The sequence below is a fragment of the Alligator sinensis genome, unplaced genomic scaffold (assembly GCF_000455745.1).
Source record: "Alligator sinensis unplaced genomic scaffold, ASM45574v1 scaffold1588_1, whole genome shotgun sequence".
NCBI lineage: Eukaryota > Metazoa > Chordata > Crocodylia > Alligatoridae > Alligator > Alligator sinensis.
The window spans coordinates 143,363-168,706 of record NW_005843091.1 but is presented as its reverse complement, the minus strand read 5'-3'; the positions used below and the strand labels follow the sequence as shown (position 1 = coordinate 168,706).

The window sequence follows — 25,344 nt, the reverse complement described above, 5'->3', positions numbered from 1 at the left end:
GTCCGCGTGCACAAAGACGGGCCCGGCTCTCACATGGCGAGGATGGGATCGGGAGCCGGCCCGCACATGGCACTGCAGTGGCATGGCATTGGTGATGGCTGTTTCTCCTGCTCTTTACCTGTGGCATCTTGTAGGCAGGGTCATCCCTGGTGGGGAGGGGGGAAAGCAGGGCAGCTGCCCCGCACACCCCTAGGGACAGCTCTGCTTGTAGGGCCATGGTTCTCAACCTTTTTAGGTTCCAGGCATTTTGTAAAATGCCAACTCCTAGCTTTTCCTTGTTTTTTGACTACAGAAAAACACTAGAACAATTCTATTGCAAAGAACTCAGAATACAACAGGAGGTCAGAATGTTTTTTAGCACTGTGAGTTCCTATTTGAAATCTCTGGGTTTATCTTGTGAATCATATGTAGGTGTTTACACAACTAACAATGCTAATATTGAGCTATACCCTGGGATACCCTTAAAAGGATCTCGTAGCACCCTCAGGGAGAATGATCAACCCGGTTGAGAATCATTGTAGGGTGTTTTTGTTTTCATAAAGTGCTTTGTGTTGGATTGTGTGAGGGTTTGAGTTGGATGATTTCTAAGATTCTTTGCCTACAAATACAGGGAATTTAAATCACTGGGTTGCCTGAGAGGCCCTTTCCATAGACTTTTCCACAGGGAGTCTTTCTGCAAGTTTCTTAAAGTAAATTAAGTCTCTAGGCAGTTTCAGTACAGTACATTAAATGTCTTAAATGTCTTGGATACCTGTGTTTTAGTTACTCACCCAAAATAAAACAGGAGGATTCACTGCAATATTTGATATTGCTGCTGAATTTGTCCCAAAATAGTACAAACAGAATTTTAATCCTCCTTACCCCAAATCCTCTCATATAGATTAGTTGTATATTATCAATTTATATGAGTTATCTTTTCCCTTTTCAGACCTATCCTTTTCAGGTTGGAAATATCTCTCTCAAAACACTATTACTGACCTCTGGTCTTTCTTTAGTGCCTTACATTATTAGTACTCTGAGTCCTCCCTCACCCTGATTTTTGGTTCTTTTATCTTTTTTACCTTGTAATATAACATAACTATAGAATAAATGTCTCTTAAGGTGAACTTTTTGTCTTTGTGTTGGCTGCCCAGTGAATTAGAACCACAAGTATTTTCTGTAGACCTATTAATACATGGATTTCTATAAGGCACTGCCATGCAGGAGTCCCTTCTTTGCCCGGTGTTCTTCAGCATTCTAATGTAATTTGTTTTACGAGGTCTTTTTATTTTTTTCAGAATACATTTTTCCAGAGGGAAGAACTACATTATCTCTCAGACAAAGACATTTCCTAAACCCCCCACGTAAGAGAATTTACATCCTATTTTGCAGGGGTGTAGGTTTTAGCCATGTTGGTCTAAGGACTGCCTTGTCTGCCTACATCCTATTTTGGCATTTTTATCAAAAAATTCTTCAAATCTAGTATATTGCCGTATATGAGCAGAATTTAGTTTTTTAGTATCTCAAAGCACATTTTACTAGGTATATAAAAAAGGCTGTTTTTATCATCTTTAAAAGGTATGTTTCTCCCCAGAGGAAACCACTGTGCAAATCTATGGCACTTCCTCCCTTATCGGTATTTACAGTCTGTCTGAACTGTGGCAGAAAATGGTAGGTTTTTAGAATAGTTCTTTTCAGAAGTAGTTTGCATAAGAGATCAATAACATTTCAATACCTAAATTGTGTCTTTGGGAATAGCATTTTAATTTCTGCAAAGTGTGGTGGGACAAAGATGTCTTGGATGATTAATAGTAGAGTGTTTATTCAAAAAAATTGAACTTATCAGTAATATTTCAAACTCATTAGCTACCTTAATGTACAGCTAATGAGGCTCCTGTTAATATTTTAACCATTTCACTTTTTAATGTATATTATGCATGGATGACTTTAAATCTCTATTTCCTTATATCCATTAATGTAGATAGGTTTCATATTACAGATTTTTAATGACAGTATATTTGTAGAAAAGTCCTTTTCTTTATGCTTCTCTAACTTTCAGTACTCAATCTGTTGTTTGTATGTCTGATAATTTTCAAATTATCTTGATGATTCTTGATAGTAAGTTCAAACAGAACATCTCTCCTTTGACTGCATGCATGAATGGTTTACTATATTTAGTTGAATATAAAATGAGCCCCCAATAATTAGATGCATAATTTATAAATTTGATATAATTTACCAGGTATAGAATCTAGTTATTGGGGATTTACTTTGAATTTGTCTGCCTGCCACTGCTACAGAGGGGAAGACAAATCTGGGGGTCAGGTAGCCCCCTCCCCTGTCCTTATTGTCAGACCCTGCTCTCCCTGAACACATGGTAGTGAGGGGCAAATTTGAAAGCACTGACCTTGAAATAAGCACATCATATAGGCAAAATTCTGCAGGTACCCTTTAGACTTAGAGTCTAATCCCTTCATCCAGAATGATGCATTTTACCTTATTTGAAACTGCTGCAGGTTTTAGCACACTAGCACTTGATAAACACACTTTTAAGCAGCACTATTTTACCTACTGGTATATAATGCAAATAATGCATGATACAAGTGCAAAGCCAAAAGGCTCATGATTTACCAGATAGTTAATTGGACTGGGCCCCAGCAGAATCAACGACATTTCAAGCCATGGTGACTTTGCAGCTTAGCACTACTCAGTATATGTGTGTGTGTGTGTACTCCAAATACTCCACCATCCCTTCCCCAAAGGCTTCATGTACTAAACCCTCACTCATGTTTGGAACTGGTGGTTTTTGCTTTGAGTCTGCGGATCCTCCAAAAATGTGTATATATACCTAAGGCACAGGCCAACCTGGTCTGGCTCCACTTCATGGAGGGTGGGCCTATATTCGTCCTGTGCAACAGGCTGAGAGAGGGGATGACAGAAGGCATATTGATTCTGGGTATACTGTGTGAGGCCCTGTTTGGTGGTGTTTGCTAAACATTTAAGGCTGCTGAAGCAACAGGAAGAATTGGAAATGGGAAAGAAAGGTGCAGCTCAGCTGTGGGAATGAAGAGGAAGTAAAAATGTATTCAGTGTAGTGGGTCACCATGACTTAAAAGAATTGGAGAGGGACTGCATGCTATGGTTATTACCATACACCTTGCTTGGATGGGCTGCACTTGTGGTAGGTTCAGATCACTATGTTTGCCCCATATGAGCTATATGTTTTATAGTTATTCTGAGTGTTGGCTGCCTTTAATCAACTCCATAGTTCATGGTTGGTTTCCATTCCTGAGCACATATTGCTTTTAGCAATAGTTTGATAGATAATATATTTAATAAGATTTTCTTGTATGTGATTGTAAAGTGAGGGTCTTTTTTCTTTATGATGATTAGGGAGGAAAACCTCATCTTGTATTTGAGTAAATACAGAATTCTGTTGTTACTTTTGGATGGATTGGAAGATGTTTTTTATTTCTATTTAATATGATTCATTGATTCATTCTACCTAGTTGCAAGTTCAGTAACAGAAGATTTGCATTTTTTAAAATCATAGACATTATTGTAACAAACTTATGTATATTAAAAGGGAGAGTGGTAGGTTATTGCAGGTAAAGGTGGGGGAGAAGCAAGGAATTTTTGTATTTGCACAGGTCTTTTAGTATCTGCTTAGTACCTCATATAAATGTTTCTAAGATGTTTATGAAACAATCAGTTTAAGGCCCCTGGCAGATGTACAGGTAAAAGCACAATGGGGATCTGATGCAAGATCCCAGCAGTCACGCTTCGTACCATACTGCACAGCCTCAATCAGCTACTGCTCCCAGTCTCTGGGGTGTAGCAGACTCTAAGGCTTTGCTGTGCTCTGGAGGCTGGGAGTGCATGCAAGCTGCTGTTCCCAGCCGCTGGGGCGTATGGGAGCCCTTGACACCAGTATCCTACAAAACCTAGGACGGGGCAGGCAATTATTTTGGCTGGAGGGCTGGTTCACGAGTTTTAGCGAGCTATTGAGGCATACATGAGTAGCCCTGCCCCTTGACAGTTTCCCTGCCCCCTTGTCACCATCTTGGGACCGGAAGTCCTGCGCGCGCCCCCCCCCAAACCCTGACCTTTGCCACCGGAAGTCCCTTGCCCTGGGAAGTACTCCTTTTGGGATGGGGTATGGGCTCAAAACCGGAAGTTACACCCTGTCTCATGGTCTGTCATAAGACCCACTCAGCACCAAACCTTGCCCCACTCACCACATCTGTTCCAGAATCCCCTGCCCTCATCACATGATCCCTGACATCAGAAGGTCTACACCTTGACTGGGAATTACTACCTCTTCACAGGGGCCACCCCCATGGTGCATGGCCTGTTCCTGGGACTCCCTAGGCCACGAGGCACAGGCACAGCTTATCGGGTAAGGGGCTGTGACTCCTCTAACGTCCTGCCCCATCGGTAGGGTTTCAGAGGCATCGGACCTCCCCCAGAAGGAAACCAAAGCAATTGAGTCAAGGACTGCACACACAAAATATTTCAGAACAAATCATTTTAACAAAGTATAGATAAAGTATCATATACTAAAAATCAAACATCTACTATAACATTGTAATTTTATTTAAAATAATTTGAGTAGTGATTAACTTAACTAAGATGATTAACTTAAAGACAAACACAGGAACTCAATGTGAAGAATGAAGCCTCTGATGTGCATTAACCAGAAAATCAGTCAGGCATCATCTCTGTTGCAGTGCACAGCACTGCTGCAAGGTGGTCATTGCTCATCAAAGATCTAAGGTTTGATTTGTTGACTTTCATTACAGAAAATGTCTGCTCACATACGTATGTGGATGCAAACAGTACAAGCGTCTTCCAGGCATGAGCCTTTGGAAACTTCTGTTCATTGAGAGAGGCATAAAAGCTAGAAAGTGGCACTTATCTGAATTGTTCCGCAAGCAATGCATCATACTGCAGGTCAATAAGCTCAAGTTGGAGGTCACATGGAACAGTGTCAACATTAAATGTGAAAGGTGAGGAGACCAAAGAGAAGTCTTTTTCTATCATTTAAAAATCTTTGAATCGGCGAGAAAATTCATCATGCAAGTCCACTAGTAATGACATGTACTTTTTTAGGTTTTGATCAGAAACAGTAATCTGCTGCAGTGTAGGAAAATGGCCAAAATCTTTGTTTTCTCTCTGATGGGAGAAAAGGAGTAACGTCATCATAAATAACTTCACACTGGAATGCAATTCATGAACAAAAAGCCTTCCCTTGCAGTTGTGAATTCAGATAATTCATATAGCCGATGATATCAACAGCAAATGCAAAATCAGAGAGCCAATCTGCATCATTCAGCTTTGGGAAATCCAAATCTTTTCCTTTCGTGTTCAAAAATAAACCAATCTCAGCTCTCATTTCCCCCACACTTTTCAAAATGTTACCCAAACTAAGTCATCTTACATTGGTATGATAGAGAACATCTGTGCTCAGATTCAGACTCCTCAAGCAGTTACAAATTTCCTGTGGTTTAATCCCCTTTGCTCCAATGTAGTTGACCACTTTTGTAACAGTATCCACGACAGTGCTTAGTTTTAGAACTTTTACAGAGGACCTCTTGATGAATAATACAATATAAAAAAAATAATTTTCTGTTCTGGATTTGTTTCTTTGACTTGGTCTTGAATTCTTTTGAGCAATCCAACATGTTTGCCTGTCAAGTTTGGGCTACCATCAGTGGTCTCACACACCAATTTTTTCCAGTCCGTTTCCAGTTCTGACATTGATTTAGTGCATCCAATAAATCTTTTCCAGTTGTTGAGTCTTTTTTTGACTACATCAATGCCAGTTGTTCTGAGAGCTCAAAATTTTCAGTGATTTCTCGAATGAAAATCAACAGCTGGGCTGCGTCTTTGACATCACAGCTGTCATCGAGTGCCAATGCAAAATATGAGAAATCATTTACCTTTTCAGCTGCTGGTGCAGGTTCTCATAGATATCGTCAGTACATCTCACAATAGTCTGCGTTGGCAAGCTAACATTCACAAAGTGCTTTTTCTTGTCTGGGCACAAATTTGCAGCAAACTTGAGTAACCATTCCTTTACAAATTCTTCATCAGAGAATGGTTTGCTTCTCTTGGCAATTGTGTGCAATCTCTTAACTCATTCTCATAATTCCATCCTGTGCTGCCAATGCTTTTGTGGAAAAACTTTGCTCTTTCTGCATTGCAGCAACTACCTCCTCTGCTTCCTTTGCTTTTTTTTCTTGGGCTGACAATTTTTCCTATTTGGATGCATGCTTGGTCTCAAAATGTCAATTCAGATTGTTTTCTTTGAATACAGTCACAATTTCTTTGCAAATTAAGCAAGCAGCTTTTCCACCTAGTTGGGTAAAAAATGTTTAGAGGTCTGTTTTTTGTTGAATATTTGGCGTTCAGCGTCTACCTTCCTCTTCTCTGGTGTGCTCATATCCAAATTATTCTTCTATGGAGTGGTGAGATTAGCAATGTAAATATCATTAAAAAAATATCCATTTACATCTTTCTAAGTTTGTCACTTAACCATAACATGTCTCAGGGTATTGCCCTTGCCCTGGCCTCTGCCCTTACCGGTTACATTGATGTCCTTGTTATAACAGCCGCCCAGGTGATTGGGGGAACTTGGTAGGTGGGCCAGTAACTGCAGTAGGAGCACTGAGCCCATGTACCTAGTATGGCCCAGCACGCCCCAGGTTGCCCATGGCTCCAATGGCAAGCAGTTCCTGACTGCAAGGCCCAGATCTGCACAGCACAGCAAGGAGCCAGCCCCGCCTGTCCTGTTCTGGCTGCAGCAAGCAGTTGCCAGCTGCAAGGCTGGACCTGCACATGTGGCAGGGAGCCAGCCAGAGCCATCCTGGCAGCACCTGGTTCCTGGCTACAGTGTCAAGACCTCATGACCAGGCCCATCCCCTCCCAGCAACACAGTGTTCCTGTGGGACCCTACAGCACAGCAGAAGCCAGCCCAGCCTGCCCTTCCTCACTTGCGTAGCAGGACCTGGCTCAGCCCCTCCTTCCATGCAGGCCAGCAGAAGCTAACCCATCCTCCCTTCCCCTCACCAGCACTGGACACCAGACCTGTCTCATGCAGCAGGACCCAGCCCACCCCATCCAGTCCCACACAGTGGCAAAAGCTGGCCAATCCCCCCCTTCCCCTCATCTCTGCCCACATGACCTGGCCCATCCCAGCCCACCCCACATGGCACAGCAGAAGTCGGCACTGGCCCAGGTTCCCCTCGCCAGTGCTGGCTCAGCCTGTCCAGTGCTGCAGAGCCCATCCTGTTCCGAGTGGCACACGGCTCAGCCGTAGCTTTCCCTCCCTGGTGTCAGCCTAGCCTGTCCCAAGTGGCACACGACCAAAGCCAGCCCGGCCACGGCTTCCCTTTAACTGTGCCGGCCCACCGTGAGTGGTGGATGGCTCAACCATGGTTTGCCCACCCTGGTGGCAACCCGGCCAGGCCCATCCGGTCCCGAGCAGCCTGCAGCTCAGCCAGCCCAGCTGCGGCTTTCCCTCCTTGGTGCTGGCCTGGCCCAAACCCGAGTGGCACACAGCAAAGCTGTGGCTTCCCCTTACCTCCATCAGCCTGTCCCAGCTGGTACAGAGGGGCATGTGGCTCAGCCGCCACTTCTCACTGGTGACAACCCAGCCAGGCCCATCCTGTCCCAAGCAGCCCACAGCGAGGCCAGCCCAGCCGCTTCTTCCCCGCATGCCACTCAGAACAATACAGGACAGGCCTGGCTGGGGCAGCAGCGGTGAGAAGTGGCGGCTGAGCCATGTGCCACTCAGGACCAGCCCAGCCCGGCTGGAGCAGCACATGGCTCAGCTTTGCCTTCCCTTGTGTGCACTGGCCCAGCTCAGCCAGTCCTGAGCAGCATGCAGCCAAGCCGGCCCAGCAGTACACAGAGAAGTGGCATGTGGCTCAGCTGCTGTTTTTCCTCACCAATGTTGACCTGGCTGGGCCCATCCCATCTCGAGCGGCACAGGGGGAAGCAGTGGCTGTGTTGTCCCCAAAGGACAGTGAGTTCATGCCCGGTGCGCTTGTGCCAATAAACACACAGGGGTGAAGGATCCAACTTAACCTTTATTTCCTGCGCAGAAAATGGTGCTTGGCAATCGTTCGCAAAGCAAGCACACCCACCCCAGTGGGCGTCTGCCTTATATAGCTACGTAACAGGTTAAACCTGCTGATGTGATGAGATGTGTAGCAAGCCCAGCAAGTAACCCCCCTTCCAGCTCCCCCCCAAGTAACCCCCCTTCCAGCTTCGGAACTTTGTTGATACAGTATTCCTTCTAGCGAGGCCAGCAATCAGCAACTACGCAACAAGCAATCTCCCCCAGCCTAAACAACCTACTGTATGCCCTTGGTTAGATAAAATACTTTTTTCAGAACACAAAGCTGTTCCTGAAGTAGAAAATGCATAGTAAAAGTTCAAGGGATCTCTGCTGGACATGGCTTCCAGCCCTACCTCTGTCCCTAGGGGTTTAGCCAGGTGCCCCTGAAACAAGGGGTGCTTATCAGCTGGGACGGCTTCACCACGTGCCGCTCAGGACGGGATGGGCCTGGCTGGGGTGTCACCGGCGAGGAGAAGTAGCGGCTGAGCTGTATGCCTCTTGAGACTGGCTCAGCTGTGGCTTTCCTTCCCCGGTGCCGACCCAGCTGCCTAGCCATGGCTTTTCCTCTCCGGTGTTGCCCTGGCCCGGGCTGAGCAGCGCACGTCAAAACTGCAGCTTCCCCTTACCTCCACTGGCCAGTCCTGAGCAGCATGCAGCTCAGCTGCTGCTTCTTGCTGGTGCTAACCAGACTGGGCCCATCCCATCCCAAGTGGCACAGGGCCGAAGCCAGCCCAGCCACGGCTTTCCCTCCCCAGTGCTGACCTGGCTGGGCTGGGCCAGCACAGGGTAAGGAGAAAGAGTGGCTGAGCCTTGTGACACTTGGACCAGGCTAGGCTGGTCGTGAGTGGCACACAGTGAAGCTGGCCCAGCAGCACATGGCTCTGCCAGCTCAGCTGTCGCTTCTCCCTGCCAGTGCCGACTCAGCTTGACATGTCCAGTCCTGAGCGGCACGCAGCCAAAGCCAGCCCAGTCATGGCTTTCCCCCTCTGGTGCCGGCCTGGCCCAGTCCGAGTGGCACATGGCAAAGCCAGCACAGTAGCATGTGGCAAAGCTGGCCAAACCACTGCTTCCTCTCCCCGGTGCTGTCCCAACCCAAGGAGCACAGCACAGCCAAAGCCTGCCCAGCCACCGCTTTCCCTTACCTGCATGGCAGGATCGTCTCCAGTCCCACGCAGCAAGGCAGAGGCTGGCCCAGGCACCCCTTCCCCTTTGCCATTACCTGCATTTTGAAGGGGCTCTGCAGGCCGGATGGAAGTTCCTGGCAGGGCAGATCCAGCCCACGGACTGTATTTTGCCCACCTCTGGTCTAGGAGCACAGAGCTGCTGCTCCTGGCCAGGGGATGCAGTGGAATCAAAGGCTCTGATGCACGCCGTAGGCTGGGAGCCCAAGCAGCCTGGCCACACACGCGGCTTAGGTTTGATGGGAACTAGCCACAATGTTACCACACATTTTTTGTGGAATAACTCTGTGGCTCGTTTCTTGTTTTTTCACAACATTAATTGCATTAACATGTAGGTGGGTTGCTACATAAGACCTGATTAACTGGTCTTAAGTATAACGTCTGCAGGGACCAAAGTATCCTTGTTCAATTTATTGGTTCTAACTTAGATGCATTAGAATTAATACGAGGTTCTTTGAATGCATTACACAGTGATCTTCAGACAATATCAGTTTCCTATTTTGAATATGAATAGCAGTACATTGGACTATAATGCTTTTTTTTTTTTTAATGATTTTAAGCAAGCAATGGGAGGAGGCAGCAGAGGAAAACCTCAGTGTTTTAAGAACAATATCTCAAATACATAATTTTTCACTGTGAAGGAAATTTGGTACATAGCTTTCATGTTGTTATTAAAATATGTTTGGAATTGTACATGAAGATCTAAAACGTTTTGCATCTTTGTGATTATATTAGTTCCAGAAATATGATTTGGTGTTCATTTACTTTTGCTGAACTAGAACTTGATCTAAGCTTTTATTTCCAAAAGAGCTTTTTAATGGGTGCTTTAATGTTGGTTTAACAATAACAAACATTATGATTTTAAAGTTGAACTGAAAAAAGAGGTGATATAGTTACATATGTGAGAATGAAACTTTTAATAACACATAGTACTCCATAAAGATGACTGGACAAGATTAAAGACAAAGTATTTTATTTTAATGAAGAAGTGCAGGTATCTAAAATAAGCAACACGTATATCATAAATGTTTGTCATACACTTTTAATAATTGCCTGGTCATTACTAAATCTACGCAGGTGTTCAGGTTATTCAATCTGAATGGCTGTCAGTAGGTCTTCATCTTTTAGGAAGCTGTCATGCTGGTAAAAATACTCTGAAATGTCAGTCTCTTGTATTAGGGCTCCAACCTGGTTCTCAACACCGCTGGCAATTTCTGAGCATTTGTCTACCCTTCAGAGTGTTGTCAACAAAGCAAGATTGACTGTGCGGTGTGAGAGAGATCCCAGTTCCAAGTCTTGCTAGCAAAGCTCCTTCTATGCAACTCTACCAGGAGAAGATGGCTTTTGTCAGTAAAGCTTCTGTTTGGGAGAGCAGGTGGAGCTCTAGCAAGAGAAAAACTCCTTTGCTGGTAGAGCTGCAGATAGGGGGTCCGTAGCACTTCAGTACTGATGTTGTAGTTAAAGCGGCAACAACACCTATACTATAGGAAAATAGATTTGGTTTGCCTTGGATAAGATGGTAAATCTTGTAGCTGTTTTCCTCCTGGATTTACTGCAGCTTTTATGAAACCCCCAGGGTCGGAGGATCATCACAGGGCTGATCTCCGCACCTCGGGGTGGGGGGGGAACAACCCTGTGGAACAGCAATAACACCGGTTGAAATCTAATGTTTCTACTTACCCTGTGGTGCAGTTATGCATGGAGATAACTTTACTGGTCAAAACTATTTTAAAAAGTAGGAGGTGCCAGGAAATGCCTGTCTCTTCACTGTAGAAGCTAGTATTAGACCAGTGATTCTCAACCAGGGTACCATCTGATCCTTTGAAGGGTGTAAGGAAATGAGCTTGGTATGACGAGATATACCGATAAGTGCAGGCACAGGGTTGTCCCTGTTCAGTGGATTCTCCAACCCCTCTGCCTGGCCCCTCTGCAAGGAGGTAAGCATTGTAATAATATAATTTTTTTTTTTTTTTAAATCAAGTGCCTCTCAATTCACAGAAGTTATGGAGGGGTGCCTCAAATCCAATAAGGGTGAGAATCACTGTATTAAACCTTTCATTAGGAAGAAACTCCCTGAGCACAGAATTTTGGAAGTATTATGTCTACGCACAGGGTATGTAATCAAGGAAAGTGCTGTATTGGCCCATCCGACTTCCATAATTGCTAACCTAAGTCCAGTAAATGCTAGTCCAGAGACTCAATTATATATTTGCTACAATACTAAAAATTTGGGAACCCTTTTTATTTTACAGAGATTTTACAAATTTTGATTTATGCTCATGTACTTGTATTTTGCATTTCATCTTTTTTGTATAGTGTATGCTTGTCCTAGATAAAGGCTTTTTTCAGTTGTTATTTTTAAACCATGTTCTTTCTTATTCAAGTGGATTTATTTTTGAGGTTTTATTTGTACTTTTATTTTGTTATTGCTTAGGTGGTTCTTGAACTGGAGAACTCCATTTGTACAATTCCCTTTTCTAGGGGCTTAGCATCTCAGTTTGGTTTATTTCCTGTCTCCATCTGCTGGTAGGAGATCAAATTGCCATCTGCACTGGCATTTTCTGGATCTGGAGAAATTAAATTTGCCGGTAAGAAATTACTAATTTTTTAGGGCCCCTCTGCATGAAGGAAAAGGTGTGATGGGATTTAACATGCAGTCCACACAATCATGCCCCCTGCCATGCCACACATGCATGGCCAGGAGGCATGATCATGGGAATGATCCAGTTCTGGCATGAATGATCTAGTTGAGGATGGTTCAACTTTGAGCATGCAGTTGAACTAGATGACCACCTGAGGTCCCTTCCAGCTCTAATTTTCTATGATTCTGTGCTTGCACTTTAAATCCTATCTCACCTTATTGCCAGTGCAAGGGGTGAGCCCAGGATCAGGAAGCAGCAAGAAGCAAGCTCCTGTGGCTGGGCCTCAGCTGAGGGTCTCCCAGCCATGGGGATGCTCTATGTACACTCAGAGCTGGGAAATGCAGCTGCTGAAATCTCCCAGCTATAGAACCCCCACTCCCCCCAGCTGGGAAATCACAGTAGTTGTACATCATGCACCTCTGTGACTCTGAGACTGCAGAAGCTGCAGTCTCCTGGCCATGGGGGTGCTCCGTGCCCCACCAGGGCTGGGAGATTGCAGCCACACCCCATGTCTTCCAGGGCCCAGAGTCATGATTCACAATGTTATATAACTGTATGAATCAACTTGTTAACTGTTTTCTTTGTGTGTGTAGTGGCCACTCAATGCAAATATTTTCATACTTTCTTGAATATAATCAGATATTCCATAACAGATGGATTAAGAAGTATACGTGCAAGGAAAGGGGTAGATAAATCTGATGCAAAAAAAAGCAATTTATAAGTGTTACTCTGGTAAAAATTATTAGCATCATTAGCACTTCTTAATTTTAATATTTCTTTTCCTTCTTTTAAGTGAATGTGGCACATACTGTTTGCACACCTAATTATAGTAAGAACATTAGTAGAATATAAATTTTCATGTTTTGCTTTGAGTAAATTATTTTGATCAATAAATTATCCTTATACTATTATAGTTAATCAAATTGTGCTGTTATGTTTAAATTAAATATGAATTGTGAATGATAAAACTAGACAGGCTATTGTTTAAAAAAAGTTGTACAAAAACAGACTGCAGCTATCTTGATGGCTCTGTACTGGGTGTCAAATTTGCAGCCACAATGTTGATGAAAATGTTTTTTCTGTCTCAGCATATACACTGCCCATATATTTCTGCTGTTTGCTGTGCATATTTTCTTCAGCTAGCTGAAAGAGTACAGGAGGATTAATCAATAATGAGTTAAACAGCTCATGAATATTCATGTAAAGAGCTTATTCTATAGACCTGTCTTGTTTCTGAGATAGGGCCAGGGAACATTTAAAGCCCTAACAGTCAGCAGCATGTTTGCCAGAAGGCTCTCTAATCCTTTTTTTTTTTTTTTTTAAATGAACAATTTAAGGATCGAAAAGTCTGAGCTTTGCAACACTGTTGCTATGGATAGCTTTTAAACTTGATTCTGATAATAATGGCTATTGTTATACTCTTTTGGATAGGTACACTTAAGCGCCTAGCAATTTCACTGATGGAGCAGACATGTCTCGTTGAGGCAGATGCTTAACAATAATTGGGAGAGTATTAGTACTGATTTAGAATGTGCATTATTTCTTCTGAAATTGGCAGTGGTTTGTTTCAAGATACGCTTTTTAAAGGTAACTGCTACTACCTGAAGGGTGGTTCCAAAGAGGATGGAGCTAGTTTGTTCTCATTGGTGCCAGATGTCAGAACAAGGAGCCAGTGGTCTCAAGTTGCAGCAAGGGAAGTTTAGGTTGGATATTAGGAAAAATTTTACCACTGGGCTGGCTCAACAAAGCCCTGGTTGGGATGATCTAGTTGGGGATGGTCCTGCTTTGAGCAGGCGGTTGGACTAGATGACCTCCTGAGGTCCCTTCCAACCCTAATTTTCTGTTATTTTATACTGAAAATTGGCGTATTCTGATGCATAGAAAAGAAGCTTGTTCTAATATGTGAGTTCCTTTATATCTATCTAAATCATATAATTTATTATTATAGAGCTAGTTCTGATCTTTTTTGCTCCATTTTCTCCTTACAAGTTATTAAATGCAATGGCATTTTGAAATTATTCCGATTTTTTATGTCTTTGATAGGTGTTAAAATGAAGTATGTATGCATGAGTCATTGTTGGATAAGAGATACTAAAAAATGTCTAGCATCTAATGGATAGTTGAAAGCTTTTAAAATCCTAAATACATTAATTGTGTTTTTGTACTTGCATGTGTGGGTACTCCATATTTTACACGCTTGCACTTTTTTCTTGCGTATACGTACCATGAGAAATGAATGGTGTCATCAGTTAAACAAGGACATTGTAGCACATCTGGATGTTTTGATTTCTATTAAAAAACCAAAACAAAATGAAAAACCCCTCTGAAATGCATTTCAACACCTTAATTACTGACATCCTGTTTTTTGGCAAGCCACAGCATATAGTCTGCTGGTGTACCAGGCTTAATATCCATTAGCACTGGAGTAACAATTCTCCTTAAGATGTATTGCAAGCATATTTCTTTCTCTCCCTCCTTTTTTCAGTCTTCAGTGTTTTACAAAACATTTTCAGTATTTTCAACTGCACTTGATATATAGGGCCCTACTGGATTCATGGTTGAAGTGGGCTGTTCTGCGGCTTTGAAATAGAGTTGGGATAAAATATCAAGACTAAAAGTATAAGTTCCTGTTACAACTGCTTTTTAATGTAAAATTCCTTATTTTATACAGATGAACTTTCACCTAAACTTTAAATAAAGCTTCTGAAGAATCAGTTTAACTTATAGTAGTTTGCCAAGACTATTCAGTTTCATTCATTATAGGAAAAATATTTTAGGATGGTGTTAGGAAAACATCTGTCAAATTAAACTATTGGTAATATTGTGCTGTGAGTGTGAAAGTTTTATAGCCACTGCTGTCCTCTGATCCTATATTAGGTTCATTCATATAATTACCAGTTTTATGGAAAATGTAAAATGTTTGACATTCTCTCTCTTTCTCTCTCTCTCTCTCTCTCTCACACACACACTCTCTCACACACACACACACACACACACACTCTCACACACTCACACACACACCCTTCTTTCTATGCTAACCATTCTATCTCCACTTCTGCATTATGTACTGAACATGTTCTTAGTGGTGTCACTTTTATAACAGTCTCTTCTATAAATACTATATTACTTTGAAGAATATTTGTAGTTTGGTATTTTTATTTAACTTACAAAATTAGTCTGTCCTGCAGACAGATTTTGACTTATATAAATCCCCTTAAGTAATCATGATTTCTTCAATGTGTTTCCATAAAAAGTCTCTGCTGCAATGAACCCTTGTAATACTGAATAAAAGCACTCTTAAATAATATCATCACTAGAAATACTACTTGGATCCACCTGAGGATCCAGTACTAGTGATGACAGTGTTTTAAAAGCACTGCTGGGACTACTGCTATTAACCTCCTATGAATATGTTGACATCCTTATTACATCAGTATTCTTGCCATTTCTAGATAGCTGTGTTATGTATACCAACTGGTCATCTGTTTTTGAATTCTTTCTAGCACAAGAAAAAATTCACATACCATCACCATCTTTAAAATAATTACTTCTAAACTTTTTTAAGCCCTACCCCTACTCTTGGTGAAATATTATTTCAGTTGATGTTTACTATTTTCATTTTTGATTCTGAAAAAGTTAAGTAATATGCCTTTGTCCTCATTTCTCTGCAGCAATGATCAACGATAATGTATTTGTGTTATAGTACTTGTAAAGAAAATAAAAAATGTGGATCCAAATGTAAAGCCAAACAAACCTGGTATTGTTTTTGTTCTTGTTTTGAAGGGAAACATGTCTGTGGAAGGAAAATCTACCTCTGTATGCTACTCTAGTATAGGCACAGATTCTCTCTTCCTGAGCAACTTGGAGACTTCTAAACAAAATCTTTAGATACTACTTTCCAGAATTCCCTTTTCCTATTCCACAGCGATGAAGACAATTTTGGTTATGCATCTAGTGAACGATTTGTGGGGAAAAGCCTTGAGTAGGAGAAACAGGTTACGTACCAGTAATAGGAATTCTGCTGTTGTGGATCTTCTCCACAAATCCACATTTTTCCCATCTTGCTTTTCAGTTTCATAATTCTGTGATGAGTTAGCAATGGCACTGAGCTGTGTGTGGTACTAACACAGGCAGCTGGAGTTTGTCTTCACAGAAAGTTACTGTGCAGTTTATATCACTTTAGCCACTTCCTACTAAGTTGCTATATGGCACCTTTTTAATGTGTACTGAGTGTTCAGTAAGAGTATCCACAGCCCAGCTTACTTAACAGTAGCTTTTCCTTATCAGCAAGCCCTTAGAGGACAATTTAACACCCTACATACACTGTTGCATGGGCTTACATACAACATGTCTGAAATTTCAACAGATATGGGTCGTCAAGGTGTGATGCTCACTACAATCTCTGTAGAAAGACGGGATATGTGAAGGAGATTATGCAATAGGAGAATTCCTGGTATTGGTAAGTGTGGCTGTGGTTTCAGCTATGTGAAATTTCCATTTTTGCTCTGAACATTTTTCATGGTGGGAGAAGAGCTTTTGAAAATAGTTTTTCTCACTCTGGAACATAGCCATTTTTGCTATTACAAAATGGCAATGTTTTTTGCATAACTTTTCTGACCTAACAATGGGGGAATGATGGAAAGTACAAAACCACAGAAATTAAAATTTACTTTAGGAACTTGATAACCTGATCTTGTCCTGCCTTGGTCTTTTAGAGGCCTTTAATTAAGTATGAAGTGCTCAATAAGAGGTTCTGGTCTAAACTCTTTGACCTTTCTAGAAGTAAAATAGCGCCACAAAAAAATAAAAGTCCTTTAATATTTAACGAGAACAATTCTTCTAATAGTTTACCTGTGTCAGAGTGGTATTATAGCGGTGATGGTTCAGAAATTATGAAGTCACGGATTTTTCTAGGTGATTACCTTTTATTGGACCTAGCTGCATGGTTGGGATAAAAATTAGACAGGCTTTTGAATGCAAGGCATTCTTCTTCATGTCTGAAGAGGAAAGCAAACAGTGGATAAAGCTGTGAAATTGGAGGGGGGAAAAATTCCCAGAGGTAGCAGACAGACGATTTAAAAAAACAAAACCGAAACTTGATAAATGGGAGAGAAGTACCTTTCAGAAGGGAGGAGAATATTTATTACCTGTAGTGTGAAGGAAGAATTTCAGGAATCAGGTAGATAATAGTATGTCATTAAGTCAATATCACCATTCGGTCATTGGTCTTTAGTGTTCAGCCTGTATATGAATTTGTGTCCCCAAACACCTTTGAGCATGATGGTGAGGCTAGGAAGGGAGTGGTTGTTCTGTGAAAAACATGTACCTATTGGCATTTGTGTCTCTGTTCTTTTGGCTAAGTACAGACAGTCAAAAAGCCTGAGGCTGAATCAATTCAGTCTTTGTGGGTTAGTCTAAACTGCAGAGATTAAACTGACAAACAAGTGAACAGTTGAATACTGCAGGCTGCAAAAAAGTGATTCAGGTCAGAAGCCAGGGAGCGCTAGAGCATGGCTCCCTGGCGTGTAGCCAACATGGGCTGTGTGTTTGCTTATCTTTCTGCTGCCCCCAAGGTCTCTGGGATTTGCCAGACAGAAGCAGCACTCTGCAGGGTTGCTCATCATGTCTTGGTCTTGCTTCTAGGTGCCTCTGGGATTTGTTGTCCAGTCACAGTCAGCCATAAGTCTAGCAGAGCAGGGCAGGGCAGCTGGGTACATGGGGGAAGGGGGGTTTAACCCCCCTCCCTTGCCCCAGACCCCAGTCAGGGTTTGCTGGGGGGGAGGGGGTGCTGAAGGCGGGGTGTAGAAAGCATGCTGGGGAACTGTGATTTAACTTGAACCAGGAAGGGGTCTGAGACAGAAGTTTCATAAACCGGTTTGACCTCAGTCAGTTAAATCTGATATTACAGTCAACCAGGTTTATGTTGAATCAGCTTCTGCCATTTTGAAACTGGTTTAAGTTCACCGAGCGTCTGTTCTGTTATAGATTAAACCAGTGTCTGGTGACTTAAACCACTTTATGTGTAACTTCTGTCCCTAGCCTTACTGCTTAGCTCCATGAATTCTCCATGAATTCTGCTGGGGTCCTTGTGAAGGGTATTGATTGTAGTAGCAGTGGAGATGTTTTGACAGGTTTTGCATCTGTTGTTAAGGCAAGCTGTGTCCCCAGTCTTTTGAACACTGGGGAGTTTGCTTCTGATAATGAGTTAGGCAAGGTTAGGGGATTGTTTGTAAGCCAGGAGCAGAGGGTCTGGGGAAATTTCTCTCAAGATCTGATGCTTGTCATGAATAGGCTATAATTGTTTGATTATTTCAATCAGTTCCCGTGTGGTGTGGTAGGTGACTACCAGAGGTGTGTGGTGGCTGAGGGGTTTCTTTTTTGTATTTAGTAACCTATTACATGACATAGAAAAAATATGTAGAAGTTCTCTTTACTGAACATGCAACACTTACTTAATGTGAGGTTTTTCTGGATAAAGTAATAATGAAATGTTAGTTTCATTATCTAAACATACATTGCTGAATTGTTAAGAGTGAGCTGTTGTTTCCATTGTACTATTTGGGAAAAGGTAGTGTTTGACTCAAGACAATGAAGCAATTTGAAGACACATTCCTGCCTCTGTCATATTTCTTGTGTGACCTTTGGGCAAATGTCTTAACATCTTAGTGCCTCCATTTCATCATCTCTTTCTTACTTCACTGGGATGGAGAGGTTAGCTTCTCAGACTTCTAAAGTGCTTGAATAGTTTAGAAATTCAAATTTCTAGTAATTATTAGGTATTTACAACCAAGGTTTTATTATCCTTCTGAACTGAAATGGAGCACATACACCATCTAGAACTAAATTTGCATAATCAGTTTAGTCCTAGAAACATTTTTTTACTAGATTTCTCTTTTGAACACTTTTAAAAAAACTTCAGTAAGTTGCATCATTTTGAAATAAAGGTAGTATTCATGCAATTTCTCATTTAATCTGTCCTGCAGAGTAATGGGTCTGCTTTTAAGGTTTAGGGTTTTTTCTTTTTTTAATCCTACACATTGATTTCTCAATTGTTTCCTCTAGAAAAAAAGAACATTTTAAACTATCTTATGAAAAATGCCTTTTACTAGTTGTAGTATTCAAAAGGCAACATCAATTTGGATAGGATTATTTGTTTCACACTCCCTTAATGTAACTTAAAACATTAGGTTTAATGGAATGAAATTCGCTGTCTTTATGTCCTCAGGACTGTGCTAAAGAATAATGATTTAAGATCAAGACAAGAGTTAACTACCCATCTCACCAATCAGTGGCCTTCCCCTGGAGCTTTGGATGTCAATGCTGTTGCCTTGGATACCCTACTCTATAGAAAGCACAATAAACAATGGGATGAGTAAGTTGACTGTTTTTTTCTTTGCTTTCACAGGGACAGAGACAATACCCAAAATTATATCAGTAGGTTCCATCTCTTTTCCCAGCATAGTTTCATAGTAGCTAGGATCAGGAGGGACCTGAGCAGATCATCTAGCCTGACCCCCTGTCACAGGCAGGAATGAATGCTGGGTTCACAAGACCCCAGACAGGTGATCATCCAACCTCCTCTTGAATTTGCCCAAGTAGGGGTGAGGACCACTTCCCTTAGCATATTATCTGCCAACATACCACGTGTGCCTAATGGTTGTCTTACCTGACCTAACGGGAGAAAACGTTTTTTCAGCTGAAGTTAAAGGCAGTTTGAAACTTCAGAACAAAGTAGTACCTTGGGCATAGTCGTGGTACTCATGAGCAGTTCTGCTGTCATAAAAACATAAACGAAAATGAAAAGGAAGTTCAAAGCAATTTAAGAGTTTGGGGTCTGAATTGATATTTAGCAAGGTGGTAGAGTAAATGACAGCAAACTTGGTTTTCATAGCATGATGATGTTTAGCTTTGTTTGTGAACCATCATTAATTCAACCTGATTGACTTGAGATGACTGCATAGACTATATTAGCATGACTGTGACAGCACTATATTAGAACAACAAAATGAATGACAGTGAAGTATGTACGGTCAAATGTTTCCTTTAGTATGACACATTCTGGAAAAAAAAATGATCATCAAAAAAGGTGCAAATATTATTGAATAACTGAGTTTGTTGACACAGAAGAAATCTTAAGATATACTGTTATTTATTATAACCTCAGTATTGTACATATTATCTCTAATTCCATATATGACATGCATATTCAGTAAATGTAAAAGTACATATATAAACATGAACCTGTCTCATTGAAGTAAATGCTATATCATGGGATTGTGGGGTGTGTAGAAAATTAAGCCTATGCTTATATGTACTGTTAAATTGGTAGTCTGATTTTTATTGAATGATCATATGACTGACTCTTTTATTGCGTTTTCCTGGAATGAATGATTTTACATTTTTAATTGTTTGAATGGCCAGTAGTCTGTTGCAGATTTTAGGGAAAATAGATTCTTAGAGGAATGATGTATCAAATTTTCTATATACTTTTTACTTTGGTATGTTTCAGTATATTTTCTAAAATGAAAACAGTGCCAGGAGGCCTATTTTTTTTAACAGTGCTTCCATAATGAATTGTTTTGCATGCATGTGTATATTCAGTGGGAAGGATTCAATTCCAGTCTTTCAGGGTTAGTGAAGAAATGAGCCTTTAAAATTATGATGAAAAATTATATCAATCTCAGCTGCTGTTGCAGCTCCTTCATTTGCTTTTTTGGTTGGTTTGCTTTGTTTTTCTTTTTTTTCTCTACATCTTTCTGTTGTTTGACCTTCAGTTGCAATAGCTTAGGGGTCATTCAGACAGTTAGAAGAGGCAAACAAAGGAGAGAAAGGGAATATGTGGCTCTTACATTTTGAAAAAAATCCCATTAGTGCATGTGAGAAATAATCCTGTATAACAGGGGTATCAAATATCACCCCAGACCTCTGGCAAGATCCAGACAGTGGGTCTCCTCCCTTGCTGGATCCACAGGACCTGTGACAGCGGTGGGGGGTTTGGTGGCAGTAGCGAGGGTTCAGGGCTCAGCAATGGGGGTCCAGCACGTGCAATGCAAGGAAGGCCTGTTTCTGCACAGCCCTTGCTTGTCTGCCTTCCATGGCTGTTTATCAGGACCTGGGGGCCCCAAATTCTGCAGCAGGTACTGTCCCTAGCCCCACCACCCAATTTCCAGTAGACTGCATGAGACAGCTACTGGTGTGCTGGATAGGATGGATCACAGGCTGGATCTGGCATGTGGGTTGTATCTTTGACACCCTTGTCATATAACAAAGCTGAGAAACATGAAAAGCTGTGCTGTCAAGAGCACAAGTATAATGTCCTCTAATAGCTTGGAAAAGCTGGTCACATGGAATTGCTTTATTTTTCCTGCTATATTGCATTATTTTCAGAAAACAAGTACAGTAGGAAAATCCACTTGCTGCTTCTTTTCTTCCTCTGAATCTTGAGGTTATACATTTCTCTCCATGAATACAGTTGCTTGGCTTCCGTGTTTCCTTAATACCTTTTTTTCAACCTTTTTTAATAAGTGTACTCCTGGCAGCCCCCTTTTTAATAAGTGTACCCCTGGTGGGGGTGGCAAGCAGCCGGATGCCAAGCGGGGGGTGGGGATGGTGAGCAGCCAGATGCTGAGCGGCGGCGGATGGTGAGCAAGCGGGGTCATGGCAAGCGGCAGAGTGGTGGCAGCTCAGCGTCGCCCCACCCCGGCTCTACTCCTGTGGTGCGGGGTGGCAGCACTCCATCCCCACCCACTCCCACATACTTCCTGGGACCTTTCAAAGTACCCCCAGGGGTACGCGTACCCTGATTGACAACCACTGCCTTAATACATATTTTGACTAATCTTCTCTTTCGTTTTCCAGTGAATCTGTTAAAGCAGGGGTGTCAAACTCAGAGTCACTGGGCTGGTCTCCAGGCCAGATCAGGACTGACCCCTGTACCATGTGCAGTGCCTTCCACACTAGGTCCAGCCTATGTGCCACATGCAGCACACACTGACTCCACTCCAGCTCTCACTCTGCACACAGGCTGGACCTGACACTGCACACAGAAGGTTGGTCCCAAAGCCAGTGCGTAGAGCTAGTCCAGTGCATGTGCCGCATGCAATACATGCCCTGGACTAACCCCTGTGCTGTGTGTAGCATGCACAATGCCAGGTCCAGCTGGTACGTGCCCTATGCAGCACATGGGGTCAGTCCAGAGACTGGATCATACAGCTCCACAGGCTGAATCCAGCCTCAGAGCTGTATATTTGACACCTCTGCATTAAAGCTTTCAGTAAATGTCTTGTGGAATTCACATGCTGTTTTCAGAAAACTGCCAGGTGTTATCTGAGGTGTTGTCTCTGCTGTGAGAGAGGAATGTAGAAGGAAGGGTCTCAGAGAATATATCCATACATTCCTCTTTTTAAATAGATAAGATTATATATGCATCTCTATCCAGGAGCACTTTACTGTATCTGTTGTTGACAAATATTACTAGCTTCCCATTGTTAATGGAAACAGGCAGTTTAAAGTTTTGAATAAATTTCATTATAACAGAAGTAACCAAGCAAGAAAGTAGAAACATGTTTTTGGAGTTACAAGACTTAGTAGGTAGCACTAAAACTGCGTTAGAGTCAACTTTCATGTGAAAAAATTTAAAAAAATAAAGATTCAGAGAACACAAAAGTGTACAGACATAAAACATAAGGGCATGGATTAGTTTGGTGTTTGGCTTTATCATGTGTACAAAGGAAATGGTAAGTGTTCTGCTTTATTGCTGAGTTCATCTTCGCATAGTTTCACTATCATTAATTAAAGTGTGTTTGGAGTGGGGCGGAGTACAAGCTAATACAATGACATAATTACCCAATGGGAATAAGTTTTCAAAATTACCCAGTGGTAATACATTTCATTTTCCTTATCTTGAGCAACTCTGGCCTTCTGTCCTCCTCCTCTGGTGAACATATCAATCATGGGAACACAGTGTGTCAGTGGTTTTACAAATGAAAATGTTCCTTTGCTGTACCATTTGCTTCCCAGTGTGTGTTGTGCATCAGCCAAGGTCTTTGATGGTATATTCAAGAGATACCATCAGTCCTCTTTCATGTTGTCTTAACCTGTCTCTTTTGTCAACAACTGTCTTGCCCATTTTCCAGTCTGCAAGGCCTATACAGCATCAAAACAGTAGGTTCTGGACAGTAACATGACTGAATATACCAGTCTGTTCAGTTTGTTATCCACACCAAATGCCTTTTCTTCATCCTTTTTCAGGGATTTTGCTATGGCAGGAGGTGCTTTCCCTGATACCTCTGGTAGTGGTTAGACAAAAAAGTTCACCTGTTTCTCAGGTTAATGGTTTCTATAGCAGTTATAAATCAGAAAGGAAGATAGAGCTGCACTTCAGAATTAAAGAGGCTCAACACCCTTATTTGCTATTGTCAGGGTCTGTAAAATACTAAAGCAGATAATCTTAGTTTATCCATCTTCCTACAGTGCTCTTCAGTCCATCTTTGTGAATTGGGGTTATTTTAAGACTTCTGTATGATATCAACTAGTTCTGCTCTGGGAAAGGCTCCCTGCCTAATGATCTACTCGTAGCTTAGGTGGGTTTCCTCCTTTCTGCCCTTATTTTATTCTATTGGTACTTTACAAAGTGCGATGGGACCTGGCCTAAACTAGCATGTTAGATCCCACATGCAAAGACACTTTTGGTACCAGGATGATGATTTACTGAGGTCAGTAAAGGACCCACCCTAGTTTTTGACCAGGAAGAGTGTACTGCTCTGCATTCCCTTTATTTCACAACACTGATGGTGGATGGTCCTTCCATACTAAGAAGGGTCATTCTTATTCAGCAGAAAAAAATTGATCATACCTGGCAAAGTGAACCAGTTTTTCAGCTAGCTTTAGGCAAGGTATCTCAGCCCAGAGCAGTCTTCCATTCTAGCTATACTAGAACATCTGTTGGAGCTCACACAGACAGACCTATTCATCAGTTTAATCAAAGTATACCTGGCAGTTGTCAGAGGCCACCACCCTGTAGTTAATAGCTTTCACATGTTAGTCTTTTTTCACCTAGCAACCCTGAGATTCCTCAAGTGCCTGACAATTTTTTTTCCCTTCTGAGTAGCCCTGTTCTACAGTGGAGCCTAAATTTGTTCCTGGTATCTAGTGAGGCCACCATTTGAAACAACGGCATTTGTTTTATCTTTCCATAAAAATAGCGTTGTAAGATCCAAACCTTCATGGCAGCTCCTCCTTTTCTGGTCTTTTATTTAGACATGCATGGATACTTACCCCAAAAAAGAAATTTATTACTGGTAACTTAAGTTCTTTAAGATGTGTCCTGTTCCCTTCCCCTATTCCTTGGAATTATGTGCAATATATAACTCTGTGGTTGAGAAGAAATATAGGAGCAGAAAGGGACCAATACCTATTGCTTCCTCAAGTATGGGGCATGAGGAGGGGCAAAGCTATAGCATATCTTACAGTTAAGGCAAAATTATCTCTGATGGAATGCTTGAAGCACCCGTGCACTCTCAGGGAGGATGTGCAGATAAATACCACTTTTCAAAGAACTCAAATCACTGACAAGTAACCTTTTTCTTCCGTGTTTGGATCATTTGTAGTGAAAACCCCATGTTTTATTTACTACAATTTCTCAGTTTTTTTTCTCCTCCCTCTCTCCAGTGGGTTCACCAAATTTGTTCACTAATTTATTGTAGATAACAAAAGTGGAGATGAGTGAAGAAGAGGCAAGATTGATCTGGTTGCCTTTTAAAAACAGGATATTGAAGGTTTAAACAGAATGTCATGAACATTCCCTTGGAATTTTAGGAAAAAATATGGTTTGTCTTGCAGGAAAAGTTTTCAAAGTCTGGACCAGCTCTCAGCAGATGTTAGCTTTTCTCAGACATCTCTGGATCCAGGTCATTCACAAGATGGAAAGCAGGATGGAATAAATTTACTAAATGAAGGTAAAATGCTTGTCTGCCAGTTCCACTTTTTCACCTTTATCTCAGTTCTGACTAAATACTTACAAATATTCTGCAGTCAAGGCATCTTGCTTTGTCCCTGTAAAGTAAGTCCTAGGGATGTGTAAGTAAATGAAATTCATTTTTCTCATTATTAATGTGGTGATTACTCTGAATTCCCCAAGCACCTTATTGAAAATATATATATGCATGTATCGGTAGTCCCAAAGAAAACAATAAGTATTAGAGCTGCGCAAAATTTCGCCGGCTGTTTCATTTCAATGCTGTTTCGACTCGTTTCGAGCTCGAAACAGCAAAATCAAAACAGAACAAAGGGCTTTGAAACAGCCTCGAAATGAAACGAGAACAGACGAAACTTTTTGAAAGTTTTGAAACATTTCGAGTTTTGAAGCTCAAGCTGGGCTTGCCTGCAGGGAAACAGAAAGTAAGGAGAGGGAGGGGGA

At 41.8% G+C, this 25,344-nt stretch overlaps 1 protein-coding gene across 1 annotated transcript in view; it reads left to right on the top strand.

Moving 5' to 3' along the window:
• RUNDC3B (RUN domain containing 3B) overlaps positions 1–25,344 on the top strand; it is a 101,151-nt gene that overhangs the window by 66,387 nt on the left and 9,420 nt on the right. Inside the window, exons 10-11 of the mRNA XM_025193702.1 lie at positions 19,153–19,299; positions 24,768–24,883. Of these exons, the coding sequence (XP_025049487.1) occupies positions 19,153–19,299; positions 24,768–24,883 (263 nt within the window). The remainder of the gene's footprint in view (positions 1–19,152; positions 19,300–24,767; positions 24,884–25,344) is intronic.